The following is a 14,557-nucleotide window of genomic DNA, read 5'->3' on the forward strand; positions in this document are numbered from 1 at the left end:
GCTTCAGAGCTTTGTCACATGAGCAGGAGTGTGTCTTACAAACTGCAAACACTGACAAGAACCGGATTTGCTGATGTGAGGATGAAGACTCGTGATAGGCGTAGTGAAGGGTGAAGACACCTGTGCTTTTTCATTCTTTACTCGTACCGTAGATTGATGTCCACCCAAACAGAAATGCAATACATGACATATACAATATGTCCCTATATCAAGAGTGATGCTGCCATATATGTCACAAATAATTATTATTATTATCACATTGCATCACATGCATTTATGAAGATATGCTTATAACATACATGAAATACTCAGTAAAACTTGTGTACATATATTAAAATATCTATGATGAATTTTTATATGGCATCACATGTTCTGACCTTATATGTTAACAAAATATATTTAATTTATATATGCAACTTAAATAAAACAACATACATATAAAAATTCTATGTGCTCATATATGTTTTTGTCTTATTAATATCTCATTCATTTTAAACATGTCTCTTCCCATTCTGGGGAAGTGCTCTCAGACTTTTGGTCTCTGCTGTTTATAATATCAACATATATCAACAGGCTTTGGGATGGATATATATGTAACATATGTCTACAATATAAGCATAGGTATATAAATATACATATTTGTATGGGCTACACATACAGTATATGTCAATATATGAAATTGTTGCAATTTGTAATAGGTTCCATTATATCATTTTTTACATATGTTTTTATTTTATATATACATATATTTCATATAAGTCAATATATGTACATATACTACATTTGTGTATAAACTCATAAACAAAAGTAGGACTGCAGCTAATGACTATTATCACTAATCCATCAGGGGACGTCCTCCCGTCTTCTTCTGTCTGACCAACAGTCCAAAGATAATTCAGTTTACAAAGATTTCAAACAGAGAAATCAGTGAACCCAGACACCTGAGGAGCCGGAGCCAGAGAACATTCACGCTGCTGTATAAATGTAGGAAACAATTAATTGTTGTTGATTCATTTTCTGTCGATTGACCAGGTAATTGACTAAATGCACTGAACAAGAATGTTAATGAATTCTTCCCCAGCCCAGCACATTGGCCCAATGTGTAACATTAGACTCTTTACATGGATGTTTCTGAGTATAATCTGACCTCTTACTTCATTCAGAGTAAATGTTCAACCTTGTGAACAAGCAGCTGACAAACCAGTCTCACCACGAGGGCCATTTAGTAGCTGCTCCGGAGCTTTTGCTCACACGGATGTCCTTCTACAGTCCTGACAACTGTGCAGACCTGAGCTGTTGAGGAAGAGTGTGTGAAGCAGTTTAACTTTGACAAAGCACAAAGACCTACTTCATTTCCTTTCAATCCACTGCACAGAGGAAGGATATGTTTGTGCGATCTGCGGTCTACTCCTACAGCGACATATTGAACTGGGAATCTTCTGTATATGGAATAGAGTTCATGTTGTTTAACTTATTAAATAGCTACACAATGTTCATTCATTCATTTATTTTCAAAGCTGCTGATGTGGTTTCCTTGAATATCAATCAATTTAGAATGTCTATTAAACATCACTTATTTCTGGAGGGGTATATTGCAAAAACAAATGATGATGTTAAAAAACATTTAGAGAAATGGGAAAGTTTATTGAAGAAGGCTGTTAAAAAAAATGTATGTAATGCACAATCTGAATTATTTAGCCTTTGTTTTGTTTTGGTTTCTTCTTTTTGTCTTTAATATATTTATTCAGTTTGGAAAGCCTGGTTGATATTGTAATGTTATGTGTCTGTGTTCATTATTAGGTTTGTTTAGTGTGACCTAGTATGTTACCTGTTGTTTTCAATAAAAAAAAACCTTTGCTATATATGTATAAAAATGCGTAGTCTGTATGTCCGTCTTTCTCTCACATCATCCTGCAGACAGACTCGTTGTTTCCATAATAATCGTATTAAAGATCTTCACGAAGTCAATAAAGAAAAGCTCCCGCTACCAAAACTCCAATATAAACCACAGAGTGAATAATGTTTGTGTATTATTTTTATTTGTGTACCCTCCCCCTCCCCACAACAGATCACAAAGACAAGTGTCCATTAATATATTCATGTATACATATCATAGTGACAAATAAAAAAAAAAATCACAATACAAAAGACAATTTAAATACGTAGAATGTCAATCGCATGTCAAAGTCTTGATTCAATGCTTTTTTACTCAACATGCATTCAAAATATAAAAATAGACTTCTGATTAAGTTTATATACACTTTTTTTTATAAATATAAGTATACAAATGTATTTTTAAAATACAAAGATAAATACAGTCACATAGTGTACATTGTGTACCAAACCAGCAATTACAAACATTTTTTGGATATTTAGCATTCACAAAACACAATTATTACATTAGAAATGCAACTTTAACGACAATTTCAGTTTTTTGTCTTTGTTTCTCATTTCAGTTTCTCCTCCGTCCTTTTGCCTCCCTCAGCTCCTCGCTTTTATTGTGAAAGTAAAAGGAAGCAGTCAGTGGGTGGTGAATAAATATAGGGGATAAAAAAAACAGGAAGTCTAGCTCTGCCGGACGTCCTGTAAGAGTTTGTTGATCTCAGCCACCAGTTCGCTGGCGTCCACCAGCTCGTGGCGGCTGTCGCTGCGTTTGCCCTGCAGGTGGCTGAGCACAGAGTCAAAGTCGTCCTCCTCGTAGTTCTCTGGGATCTCCTCCATGGCGGGTAGCCACTTGCAGGAGGGCCCGGGGAGCGGGAGCGGTACCGCCACGGGGGCAGGGGACGGCTGCATCAGAGTGGGGCTGACCAGCGCCGTGAGCAGGGGGCTGCTGTGGGGTTTGGGGGTGTGGCCGCTGTTCTGAGGGCTGTTTTTGGGGGCCTGCAGGCCCTTGTGGCTGTTACTCTGGGAGCCGAGCTTGGTGCTGGGTTTCAGGGTGTGGTAGCTGCCACCCTGGTGGTGGCCAGATGGGCCAATGCTGCTTCCCGGGTTCTGGAAGTGGGTGTTGGCAGCCCAGGCCGCCACGCCCTGCTGGTGGACAGAGGGACTGGGCTTGCCGGGTAGATGGCCCCTCCTGCGGTCTAAAGATCCAGTCATGGGTACACCCACACCGCTCAGGCTAGTCCCTTTCTGGTTCTCGTTGACTTGGACGTACGAGTCCAGACCCTGGGGTAGCAACCTCTGGAACACACTGCTCATCTCTGACAACAGCGACGTGGTCCCGCACAGGTCTTCATCTCTGTCCTCAGCCCCGCCGTCTTCTCCCCCCTCCTCTTCGCCGCCGTCCTCTCCACCCAGGTCCTTGCCGAAGGTGGAGAAGCTCTGGTTCCGGGCGGTTCCGGTGTCAGTGCAGGGCTGCGGGGTCTTTTCCTGTGAGAGGTCAGCAGCTTGGCGGGCTTCTTCCCCGGGGATGTAGAGGTTGCTGCGGTAGTCGGAAGACGACGAGGCCGGGGAGGCCAGGGGGGGCATCCAGCACTGATCTGAGTGACCCAGGACACGACACTCCTCTGTGCAGAGCCTCATAGCTGCAGAGAACAGACACAAAGACAGAAACACTCATGAGTAATCAGAAATACTGAGCTGCACACAGTCACATATAACCAGGGCATAAAACCTCAATTCCTTTTTAATAGCAGCAGAAATGTGTCCGTAGCACCGAGGATTAAAAACTGTGCATTGAATATCTGGCTCGATTCTTAATCTGCTTTACGTCTTTGATCAGAAAGTTTCTGACTTCAATCAAAATTCTGCCCATTTCATTTTATTCAGAAACTTCTTTGCCTGTGACCACTAGATACCAGGATCAGGTTCTGATGACTCCACCCACACATACTCACTGTAAAGTATCTACACTTTAGGCAGCAACTAACCATCATTTTCATTATGGATTCTGACCTCTTCAAACATCTCCTTTTGTCAAAACAACAAAAACTAAAGTCCAGAGAATTCACCTCAACCGTGTGAAACACAGAAACCAAACCGTTGACATTTGAGAAGCTGGAACCAGAGAATATTTATTTTTAGTTGATTAAACGAATGAAACAATTCAACTGTTATCAAAAGCTAATAATTCTCTGTTGATCAACTAATTGATTACTTGCCTAATTGTTTGAGCTCAATTTACACTATATTAATTAGGAAATTATGTTTGAATGTGAAGAATGTAACAGCCTGTAACAAGGGTTTGTAGACACAACGATTAAACTGTTTGTCCGTCTGACCATGTGACCGTCCGTCCAGGCAATAAGGCAAATACCAAAACAATGTGGTAGGTAAAAGGAACCAATGCAATTAAAGGTTTAATTATATACAACTAAATAAACAAACTGATATATTAGATAATAAATACAATAAATAAAAGAGATATAATTTATTGTGTAGATAATAGTAAAAGAGATCGCAGTTTTTTCACGTGTGAACCAAAACAACCATAAATGTAATCACGGAGATGTGAAGGCGACTCCTGACAGCGAGTCTGTTTCCGCCCAGCCTGCCTCTCCTCAGGTGTTTGTGCTGCACTGTCTCTGGAAACGCAGTGGAAATCTGCTCTAATTAGTCTGAAAGGCTCTCTGCAGGAGCACTGCCTGCTACCTTCCAATGTATTTACCACATAGAGACAATTCAGCAAGGCCGATCAATGCTTATTACCCATTCAAAATAACTCCTCCTCTAAAAGCCCTGCATTTTTCCCTTTCAAGTCGCCCTTTTCAATATTAAATCTTCAAATAGGAAATCTCTGAAGAATAAATTAGACAAATCAAATATGCCAACTTAAAGCCTTCATTAAAGGAGTGCGGCGCTTTTCAGCCGAGCTATTGAGGGACTTCATTATCCCCTCATTAACATGAAAGGAACATTTATAATACATCTTAGAGCAGATGAAATGTGCATTTGGATGCACTGGAAGGAGGAAAACAGTGTGGGGGCAGCGGCAGATTGGGTGCCCTGCTGATGAAAGGCTAAAAATGAAAGATTTAACTCAACTGATTTGTGTGCAAAAATGAAAGAAATAATGTGGCAGGCAAACATTAACTGAAAGCCTGCCTGTCTGACTGACTGCAGTGTCAATTCAACGGACTTACTGACTGATTTACGTGCCAGGAAATTATCTGGCTGGTTTATTTTGGGGACTACGTGGCTGACTTTCTGTGGATAATGTGTTCGTTTAATTCAGAGCTTTTTATTTTAATGGATTTTATCAGAAAACAAATTCTACTTTTATTCCTGATACAAAGCAGCAGGCGCTCCTTGTTATCTGGCGAGCAGAGAGAGAGAGAGAGGGGCCGGAGTGCTGGCACTAGACTTTGTGAGGGCAACAATGTGAGGACACACAGCGGGGCCCCGGGGCCAGTCTCACAAAGATACTTCAGGCTGCTCTCTAGTGTTGGTCCAGTCATAGATCAGTCAGTTAGTCAGACTGTTTCCCTAAACTAAAAGCTGACTCATTTAACACAAAAACATTAGACACCTTACCCCCAGGTTAACTCATGATATGATATTCAACATAGTCAATAACTAAAACACCTTTGTGCAACAGATGAATTCAGACTCAGTCTATCTGAAGTCTGACTATTTTGTTGAAGCCTTGTGTCTTGTGTCTTTGAGAAACCGGCCTGGTCTCAGGTCTGAGACCATGTTCCCATGCGCTTGAATTGCAGTTTCATAACAACAGGAATGGTGTAAATGGAAGCAGCAGAAGCTGAGATATCAGCTCAAGATCCAAAACAACTGGATCCTACACTTCCCATAATGCAACTTGATAGCGTCTTCCAACCAGAAACACAAGCGACAACATGGAACTGTTTTCCCAGGCCGAGTGGTACGCCTCACACGCAGGTCACTGGGTGCTCCTGTCACCCATTTAGAATGAAAGTAATAAGTGGCCTTCATGTGCAGCACATGTCCTCCCTCACCCCTGCCTGTATGTGGCAACACTGTTTACTCCTCATTCATTATGCAAAAAGGAACAGGGGCAGGCTTGACAGAGAGGATATTTTTAACCAACGCTCAGGTGATAACAAAGAAACTGCTGTCAGTGTCTCTGACCTGTACATCAGTGTCTTTGGACAGGAGACCAAATCTCAAATCCCATCAACTGTTAGCTGCTGTGAGTTTTTCTTGATGACCAGCACTTCATCCACCCACCCACATCTTCTCTGTTATATATGATTCTATAATGGCTATTTCCTATCATTTTTACACTACTGTTTGTATATAACTTCAACAGCGAGATACAACATGAGCTTTAGGCTACATCCACATAAACAGCGTTTAAAACTAAAGTGATTTCCATCCAGACGAGTGTTTTAGCTCCGTATCAGATATAATCTACATCCCGACTAACACACACGAAAACACGTATCACGTGAGCAATCACGTACACTGATCATGTACAAGGAGCATGTAAACAGGAAGCAGATTGTCTACTCTGCAGTTGATTAGTCGCACAAAATACTCTGAAGGAGGAACAACCAAGACAGCTGCGGCGTTAAAATGCAGAATGTAAGTGAACAGCAGCTGCTAGCAAAGACAACAAGGTCAGTAACACTGTCATTCATTATCATGTATCATGTATTCACCACTGGTAGTCGCTGAGAGCCAATCAGGAGAGACCTCGGGTGTCTACGTCATCGTTTCCAAAGGTCTCAGTTTTCAGCCCTCCAAATACAACAAAACCCTAAAGTTTTCAAAATAAAACACAACCCCAGAGCTTTCAAAATAAAACGGGGTCAGCAGCATTTCCAAAAGTCTCAGTTTTCTGGGCTCGAAAACTCGAATGTGATAATAGGTGTATTTTTTTTTTAACTTTGAAAGCAGGTGGGAACTGCTGGCATGGTTCAGGGTTCATGCTACATTAGGCTAACATACACACCGTGACTCCAGGTTTGTATGAACAAATTTCCCAAGAGTCCTACTATTTAAAAAAAAAAGGAGCCAATAGTAGTTGTTAAAAAGTTCTTGCTGTTTAAGAAAAGTTTGTATGTTCTTAAAGTGTTCTTTAAGCCTCTCAGAATGAGCTCTGCATCAAGATGAAGCACAATGAGCTTCTACCTCCTTCTCCCCTTGAGCAACACGGGCTGCCACATCCAGCATTAATGACAGGGCACCAGCTGAACACTGTTCCAAATCATCTCTGCTGCAGTGGACACAGGGGCGAGGGGCGGGTGAACATATAGAGGAAGAAAGGTGAGCTTTGAGATGTAATTATGCTCTTCAGGGAGCACAACTCGGAGCCAACTCCATAGCAACTACTCGTCACATGGCAATTAAATGCCTCCTTTTTATCAGAGGAGCGCGAGGACTTCATTTTGGACGGCTGAAAGTGAAGGCTTGAAGGTGGGAAAAGGAAAGTGACTAACGAGCACAGCTCCTCCACAAAGCTATAAAGAAAGGGAGGGGAGGGGGGGGGGGGGTGTTAGTGATGAGATTGTCTGCCCGTATGGGTCGACTTTAATTGGGATGTAGCTCAAATGCGGTGTCGAGTGACGGCTGTGTGGGAAGCTGGCTGGAAGAGAAGTGGGAGGTCTGGGAGGACAGGGAGGATGTGATAAAAGCAGCTGTGGCAGCTCGCAACCTGTGTGACGTCAGCTGAGAGACGGAGGAGCCACCAAGTGTGTGACCGAGTGCCTCCAACTCCGCTAGTTTGTGAAACCTGTCAGATATGGAAGTCAGTCGGGTCAATCGATGATCAACAAGTGCTCAGAGCTTTTCCTTCTTAACTGGACTGTGCAGGATGGAGGATCAGATGAGCTGTCTGCAGAGATGTCAAGAGCTCAGTGACAGTGAGGTGAGACTCAGTGGTGACGTACAAACAGGCCGATGCACATGCAGACAACTTGCAATGCAGAACAAAACCGTCATGCCAGAACTGCTTAAACACTGTATTTCTAACAGGCAGCGAGGTGGGTTTCTTCACCTGTTTACAGGTGATGGCAGCATTAGACTGTGCTCATGTGGATTTGTGTGAGGCATCCTGCTGTGGTCTGTTCCTCCAAAAGGTAATCATATAAATAAAATCCAAAACGATTGTTTCGGATTATTTGTATTTATCTATTTATTTATTTTTATTTATGTTATTGGTCACTTGTCCTGTGGTGATCCCTTCCTACAGCCTGACTCCACTGTAATTGATGGGAGACTAAATCCTCAGTCCTCATTGTGTGGTGGTTCAGATGTAGCGAGAACTCAAGTAACATCAAGTGTGCATCCTCCAAAGTTCATTTCTTCTTGTGTGCAACTTCCTCTTTATGTCTGAGGAGCCACTCAGAGTCCTGAGACTGTAACTTTGGTAGATATCCACTTGATATATGTAACTCAGACTTCGTATTTTAGCTTTTTTTGCACAGAAAAACTGTGCATCATGGACGGGACGGATGACAGCAGCAATCATAACTGATCCTTGAAGATTTATAATTCCAAACTATGTATTTACCCTTACTAAAATGCTGTACATCAAGCACATCAATGTGTCAGTCTAAAACATCTGGCACAGTCCCCATCCAGGTGAGCCCTGGATAGGGACAGTGCCAGATGTTGTCGCGGTGACCCCCTGGATGGGATTACAACTGCAGTGTTGAGAAACTCTGTTTATTCGCCATGTAGTGATGTGGATGGAATAATTAATTACACCTTGTTAATTGTGAATCTTTTAGAGCTGAATGATTAGTTGATTAGTCAATTTGTTGATCAGCAGAAAATTAATCAGCAACTGTATTTTCTATTTGAATGAAACATAATTTTTAAGGTAAAAAATCCCAGAATTTTTTGGCTCCAGCTGTCAAATGTAAGGGTTTCCTGCTTTTCTTCATCTTATATATAACATATATCTACGGTATTGTATATATTAACTGACTCATGGTTGCCATGGTGAATCAGTTAATTAATTTGTGATTGCTACATTGTAAAAACTGGTGAAACTTATTTGGATTCAGAGCTAGAAGCTAAAGGGACATTCAGGGAATGATGGGATATGAAGGGAGGGTTGTGGGGTGTGGTGGATGAAGGGGGGGGGGGGGCAGGCGTGTACCTGCATGCGGTCTGTGCTGGCCATCAGGGGCATATATCTCAGTAAAGCCCTCACCGAGGAGCCTGTCCATGGGTGACTCCCTGCCCGGCTCGTAGTCGCTGTCCCCGGCCTCGCTGTCTCCGCGGCCGCTGTCCTTCAGACTGAACTTATCCATCTCATTCAGGGCGTATCTGCACAGAGACACGCTCAGGTTTGATACAATTCTCACAGAGGGCTGCCTCATCATTGACAATAATATCATCAAATGGAACGATATGCTACAGATGGATAATAAGGTGCACAGAGAGCAGAAGGGGTTTTACATAAAATTATGCAAATGTGAAGTTATTGAGCAAACAGTTTGACTCTAAACCAGGAAGCTACAGGATATGGATGTTAGGGGGTTTGTGAGAGCACAGACAACAGAGAAAACCATGTGGAAATGTTTTATCATCATATCATAGAGCTGTATCCTTTAATTTTTAACTGACTTCTGACAACAAAGGCTTTCAAAGCATCATTTTTGCATGTGCATTACCTGTAGCTCCTGGTGTATTTGTTGCCTCTGAAGCTGGGTCGTGGCTGGTACTGGCCCTGATGGAGCATGGACAGAAGCTGTGAGACTTGCTACAATCCCAAGAGAAACAAAAAAAAAAGACAAAAAAGAAATAAAAAGACAAAAATAAAAGGAAAAAATGAAGACGGGGAAAATGAATGGAATCAAACAACCAAGGCCACAAGACAATGTTGGTGGGGAGGGATACTGTATGGAGAGGGTAGGGGTGTGTGTGTGTGTGTGTGTGTGTGTGTGTGTGTGTGTAGGTGTTTGTGTGTGTGTGTGTGTGTGTGTGTGTGTGTGTGTGTGTGTGTGTGGTGGGGGGGGGTAGGCATGACTTTGTGACTTGCTACTGAATGTGATGGTCAACAAAAACATAACACGAAGGCTGGAGGTAACAGAATGTGGAACGAGGTATAAATTCATAACAAATACTGAATATAAGACCAAATGAAACCTGCACAGTACAAACATGATTACATGTCATGTGTTTAGCTTTGAATGAAGCCGTAGACAATCTAGGTTTAGAGTAAATGAACTGTATTCATCATCGTCTTACCTCTACAGGAGGCGTGGCGTGGGCCAGCTCCAAGGCAAAATTCTCCGGCACATGATTGGAGGAGATGGTGACCAGACTGTTGAGTGACTGGCGGCTGTGATGGCTCTGCCTGCTCCCCAGGGTGCCCCTCTCAGGTGTCGGGGAGGCCGAGGGGGAGCGTGGGTGAGCCCGCACAGGCAGAGTCCCGTTGACAGTGGGGACCAGGGTGATGTCAGCCTTGTGGATCTGCCTGGCGGGCTTCTTGGGGTGGTTCTGGTAGCTGCTCTCTGCCACACGGCAATTGTAGTTGTGTCTGGGGTCTTTCTTCTCCCGGCTGCAGCGGGCGGTGGCAAACATCACCATGACGATGAGCAGCAGAGCGCAAACGGCACCCAGAGAGATGATGACGATGAGGGAGAGATCCATGGAGGCCTGGCTGGAGCCGGTGGGGTAGAGAGGGGGGAGGATGTCCATGTTCTCCTGCAGGGAGAGCCTGAGGAGGGCCCCCGTGGACATCCGACTCATGCCTCTGTCCTGCACTTCTACCTTGACCTCCATCACATCCCGAGGAGCCTGCTCCAAGCTGGCGTTGGTTCTGAGCTCACATCGCCGGGCGTCCATCACAAACAGCCCATCCTCATTGCCGTCAACAATGGCGCAGCTCAACTCTCCATTGGCGCCGGCGTCGCGGTCTGTGACTTTAAGCGTGGTGATCAGCTGACCCGGCGACGCGTACTTCCACACCAGAATCTCAGCGGTGTGATTCTGGAGGGAGGGGGAGTGGATGATAGGCGGGTTGTCGTTTTCATCCAGAACAGTCAGGAGGACGGTGGTGTTCGCAGACAGCACAGGGTTTCCCCCGTCACGTGCCTGAACTGTGAAGGCGATCCGGCTGACGTCTTCGTGGTCAAAGCTGCGCAAGGCGTAGATGGCGCCATTGGAGGGGTCAATGGTGACATAGGTGGAGATGGGGCTCCCTTGGACCATGGCGTCTATGATGGTGTAAGTGACTTGGCCATTGGTGCCCAGATCTGGATCTGAGGCCACCACGGTCATCAGGTAGGCTCCTGGGGAGTTGTTCTCCGATTTAAAGACCTCATAGTGACTCTTCTCGAAACGTGGAGGATTGTCGTTTTCATCCAGAACCTGAACGGTGAAATGTTTGATGGTGGAGAGGCTGGGAGAGCCCCGGTCCTCGGCTATGACCGTCAGACTGTACTCCGACCTCTTCTCCCGGTCCAACGAGATGTTGGTGAGGATCATGTAGTTCTTCTCGTACGTCTTCTGGAGTCTGAAGTGGCCGTGGCCGTGCAGCCTGCACACCACCTCGCCGTTGAGCCCCGCGTCGCTGTCTTCAACACGCACCAGAGCTATGAAGGTGTCCACGGGGGCCCCCTCTGAAATGTAGGCCACTTCCTCTTTGCCAGGCGTCATCAGGTTGATGTTTATCTCCGGTTTGTTGTCATTTACATCCACCACCTTCACCACAATTTTGCAAAGTCCAGGGATAGAGTTGGGGCCTAAGTCCTGAGCCTGAACATCCAGCTCATAGGACGCGGTGGTTTCATAGTCCACTCTTTTAATGAGAGTAATGTGGCCGTTTTCTGGATTTATTTTAAATGTCTCCAGGATTTTTGGCGAGACATGGCTGCTGAAAGAGTAGACTATCTTCCCATTAGTGCCCTCGTCTGGATCTGTGGCGTTTAAATCAATGATTAGAGTCCCAAGGGGGGAGTTTTCCAGCAGATTGATGATATAAGCCTGCTCATCAAAGGCTGGGCTGTTGTCGTTGGAATCAGAAATGCTGATTTTGAGCAGAGTGGAGCCAGACTTGGGGGGCATACCATTATCCGAGGCTGTGAGCTGCAGCTGGTAGCTGGACTGAACCTCCCGGTCCAGCTCCCTCATCACCGCCAGCTCTGCATACTTCGCCCCGTCCGTCCGGGTCCGCACCTCAATCTTAAAGAAGTTATTGGGTGTTAAGGAGTAAGTGTGCAAAGAGTTCTCTCCGACGTCCGCATCCACTGCGCCGTCCAGCGGGATGCGCGTCCCCACAGATGCGCTCTCGGAGATCTCGATGGGGACAATGGCGCGGGAGAAGTGCGGGGAGTTGTCGTTAATGTCCAGCACTTCCACTTCCACATGGAACAGCTGCAGGTACTCCGTGGGGAGCGTGACCACGTCGAATTCAATCGAGCAGTTCAAGTTTTTCTCACAAAGCTTCTCACGGTCGATTTTGGTGCCAATGCTGATCTCCCCGTCCTCCTCCCGGACCGACAGGAACGGCGTACTCCCTCGTTGCATGGCGCGGAACCGAAAGGTCAAGGAACTCGGTAGTTTGGATAAAACCCCGGCTACATCCTCCCTTAACCGTGCAATAACCGTGCCGACTTTCTGCTCCTCGTAAACTTTGTATCTCAAAGTCTTACCGCCTGCGCCGAGCGCGAGCGCGGCGAGGAGCAGGAGTTTGAGCAGAGCCGCAGAGCAAATACTTCCCTTGATTTGGATCATTTTTGCCCCCATCTTCTGCGCGCACAAGTCGGCTATTACTTCCACAGAGGAAAAAAAATCGGGGTAAAGGGGGGAGAGGGGGGTAGGTGTCTTCTCAGAAGTCTGGCATGTTGAATCCTCCGCTGCTGCTGCTGCTCACTCTCCGCAAAAAAAACTCCGCAAAATAGAAAAGGGAATAAATAAATAAATAAATAAAGATAGACGACTAAACTGCGCTTCTTTAGTCAGAGGATAAAACACAGATTGAACCCGCGGCGCGCTCCTTGTGTCTCTTGCATAAATCCAACATACATCCACCGCCTCCTGCGTGTGTGCGCCTCTGTGAGTGAGTGAGAGTGTTTGTCTGGGCGAAGAAAAGGCGCAGCTTTCTCCTCAGTCTGCGCGTGTGAGAGGAAGTGAGTGAGTGAGAGAGAGAGAGAGAGAGTGTGTGTGCGTGTCTGTGTGTGTGTGAGTGTGTGCGCTCTTCTCTGTCGTCGCTCCAGCCTCCCTTTCTCCGCCCGCCCAGCACCCAAACTGCGTCTCCTCTCCACACAAACACTCCTCACCCCCCCCCCACCCCCCACCCCACCCCTCCCCTCCTAAATCACCAGAATGGCTCCTTCAAGCAGCACAGGAGGGACTATTGATGGTAACCCCCGTCTCTCCCTCCCTCCCCAACACAGAGAACACCCCAGCATTAAAAGTGTGTCACAACAATGGGGCCAGAGGAGGAAGTATTCTGGGCTCAGCCACTCTTTTTTAACACAGACACACACACTGACCCGCGGCAGACTTACATTGTTATGATTGTAATTCACAACGTGTGCCAACTCTGGTCCTTTGTCGTGTGTGCGTAAAACTCGAAGCACTTAATAATGATGCCAAGCTCAACACTCACTGGTGTGATCACGGTCCCGGGGCGCAAACCTCCAAACCAGATTATTCCAAATATTCTTCATCACACCACATCATCGTTTTTTTTTTTCTTTTTGCGATACCCAAAAGGAAAAAGCACAGCAAGCTTCCATCAAATCATCAAGTCATTATCTTAATACTTAATACTAATTTCCCAAATACATCGTTTCTGCTCCTCCTGTGCAATAATGCTGAAAATACTGTCCCTAAATCCCGAACTGCCGGTCTGCCCATCAATGAGCAAGTTAATTCAGATTTAAGTTGGAGACTCGACCTGTGCGAGTGAATCTCTGCTGTCTGTGACTGTGCACACAGCAGAGACTGTCCTCCTGTAGAAAAACGAGACCATGGGTTGTTTGTGCAGCAGCTTATTAGGACCCATTGTTACGTTTTATTGCTAGGTGACATCGAGTTGTAGTAGTAATTATGACAGGAGCAAAGGGAAATGTGCGGTGGTGGATGGGTGAATATGACACAGGAGAGCGGAGTTTGATTCCCATGTGAAAGTAGCTGTTTATATTGTTTCTGTTTTCTGTTCAGGAAGTACTTATTTTAACCCAAATCTCCATCTTTTTCTAAGTCTACCATGACAACCAAGGTCTGATACGCCTGCCACCATAGGGTCGCTGTTCCAGGAGACACTCCTACGGGTTGTATCCATATACTGTAAAGATGGACATAGCCTCCGTGATGTCACCCACAGGTTTCTGAAGTGTAGTTGTGAAGCTCAGAGTCAGCTGTTCGCCGTTGCCATCTTGGCAGTGCCTGACACCGCCCCTAATTCCAAGGTAATCCAAAAATGAACAAAGAGGTGGGGCCTGTGTGGAGCCTAGGCTTCGGTGCATGCCAATTTGTGGCAAGCATACACTCACCCACCTGTCACTCAGAGGCCACGCCTTTAATTAACATAACTCTAATCCTAAATAAAATGTAAACAGGTGAGTTATATAAATTAGCTCCAGAGACCAAAACTCTTTTTGTACCAGGCTGTAAACATGTTGATTTCTGCTGTAAAGTTGGACATTTTAACATGGGAGTCTATGGGGACGGACTC

The 14,557-nt window shown here is 45.2% G+C and overlaps 1 protein-coding gene across 3 annotated transcripts; it reads right to left on the reverse strand.

Moving 5' to 3' along the window:
* Positions 1–2,017: 2,017 nt before the first annotated feature.
* Positions 2,018–13,075, reverse strand: pcdh18b (protocadherin 18b). 3 transcript variants are annotated; one of them, XM_056383616.1, is made up of 4 exons: positions 10,120–13,075; positions 9,543–9,631; positions 9,080–9,195; positions 2,018–3,524 (listed from the first exon to the last, which is right to left on the reverse strand). In XM_056383616.1, the coding sequence occupies exons 1-4, from the start codon at positions 12,619–12,621 to the stop codon at positions 2,566–2,568; spliced, it is 3,666 nt and encodes a 1,221-aa protein (XP_056239591.1). In that variant the 5' UTR covers positions 12,622–13,075; the 3' UTR covers positions 2,018–2,565. The 3 variants fall into 3 exon arrangements, with proteins under 3 accessions (XP_056239591.1, XP_056239590.1, XP_056239589.1); XM_056383615.1 differs by having other exon boundaries at positions 9,026–9,195; positions 9,543–9,598; positions 10,120–13,074; XM_056383614.1 differs by having other exon boundaries at positions 9,026–9,195; positions 10,120–13,074.
* Between the last annotated feature and the right edge of the window lie 1,482 nt (positions 13,076–14,557).

Source organism: Seriola aureovittata, chromosome 8 (genome assembly GCF_021018895.1).
Source record: "Seriola aureovittata isolate HTS-2021-v1 ecotype China chromosome 8, ASM2101889v1, whole genome shotgun sequence".
NCBI lineage: Eukaryota > Metazoa > Chordata > Actinopteri > Carangiformes > Carangidae > Seriola > Seriola aureovittata.

Excerpts from the sequence above, each read along its gene's own strand:
- pcdh18b (XM_056383614.1), bottom strand. The coding sequence starts at position 12,621 with ATGGGGGCAAAAATGATCCAAATCAAGGGAAGTATTTGCTCTGCGGCT. Across the intron at positions 9,632-10,119 it reads ACGCCACGCCTCCTGTAGAG|CAAGTCTCACAGCTTCTGTC; the intron begins GTAAGACGATGA and ends TTGGGATTGTAG. Across the intron at positions 3,525-9,025 it reads CCAGCACAGACCGCATGCAG|CTATGAGGCTCTGCACAGAG; the intron begins GTACACGCCTGC and ends TGTTCTCTGCAG.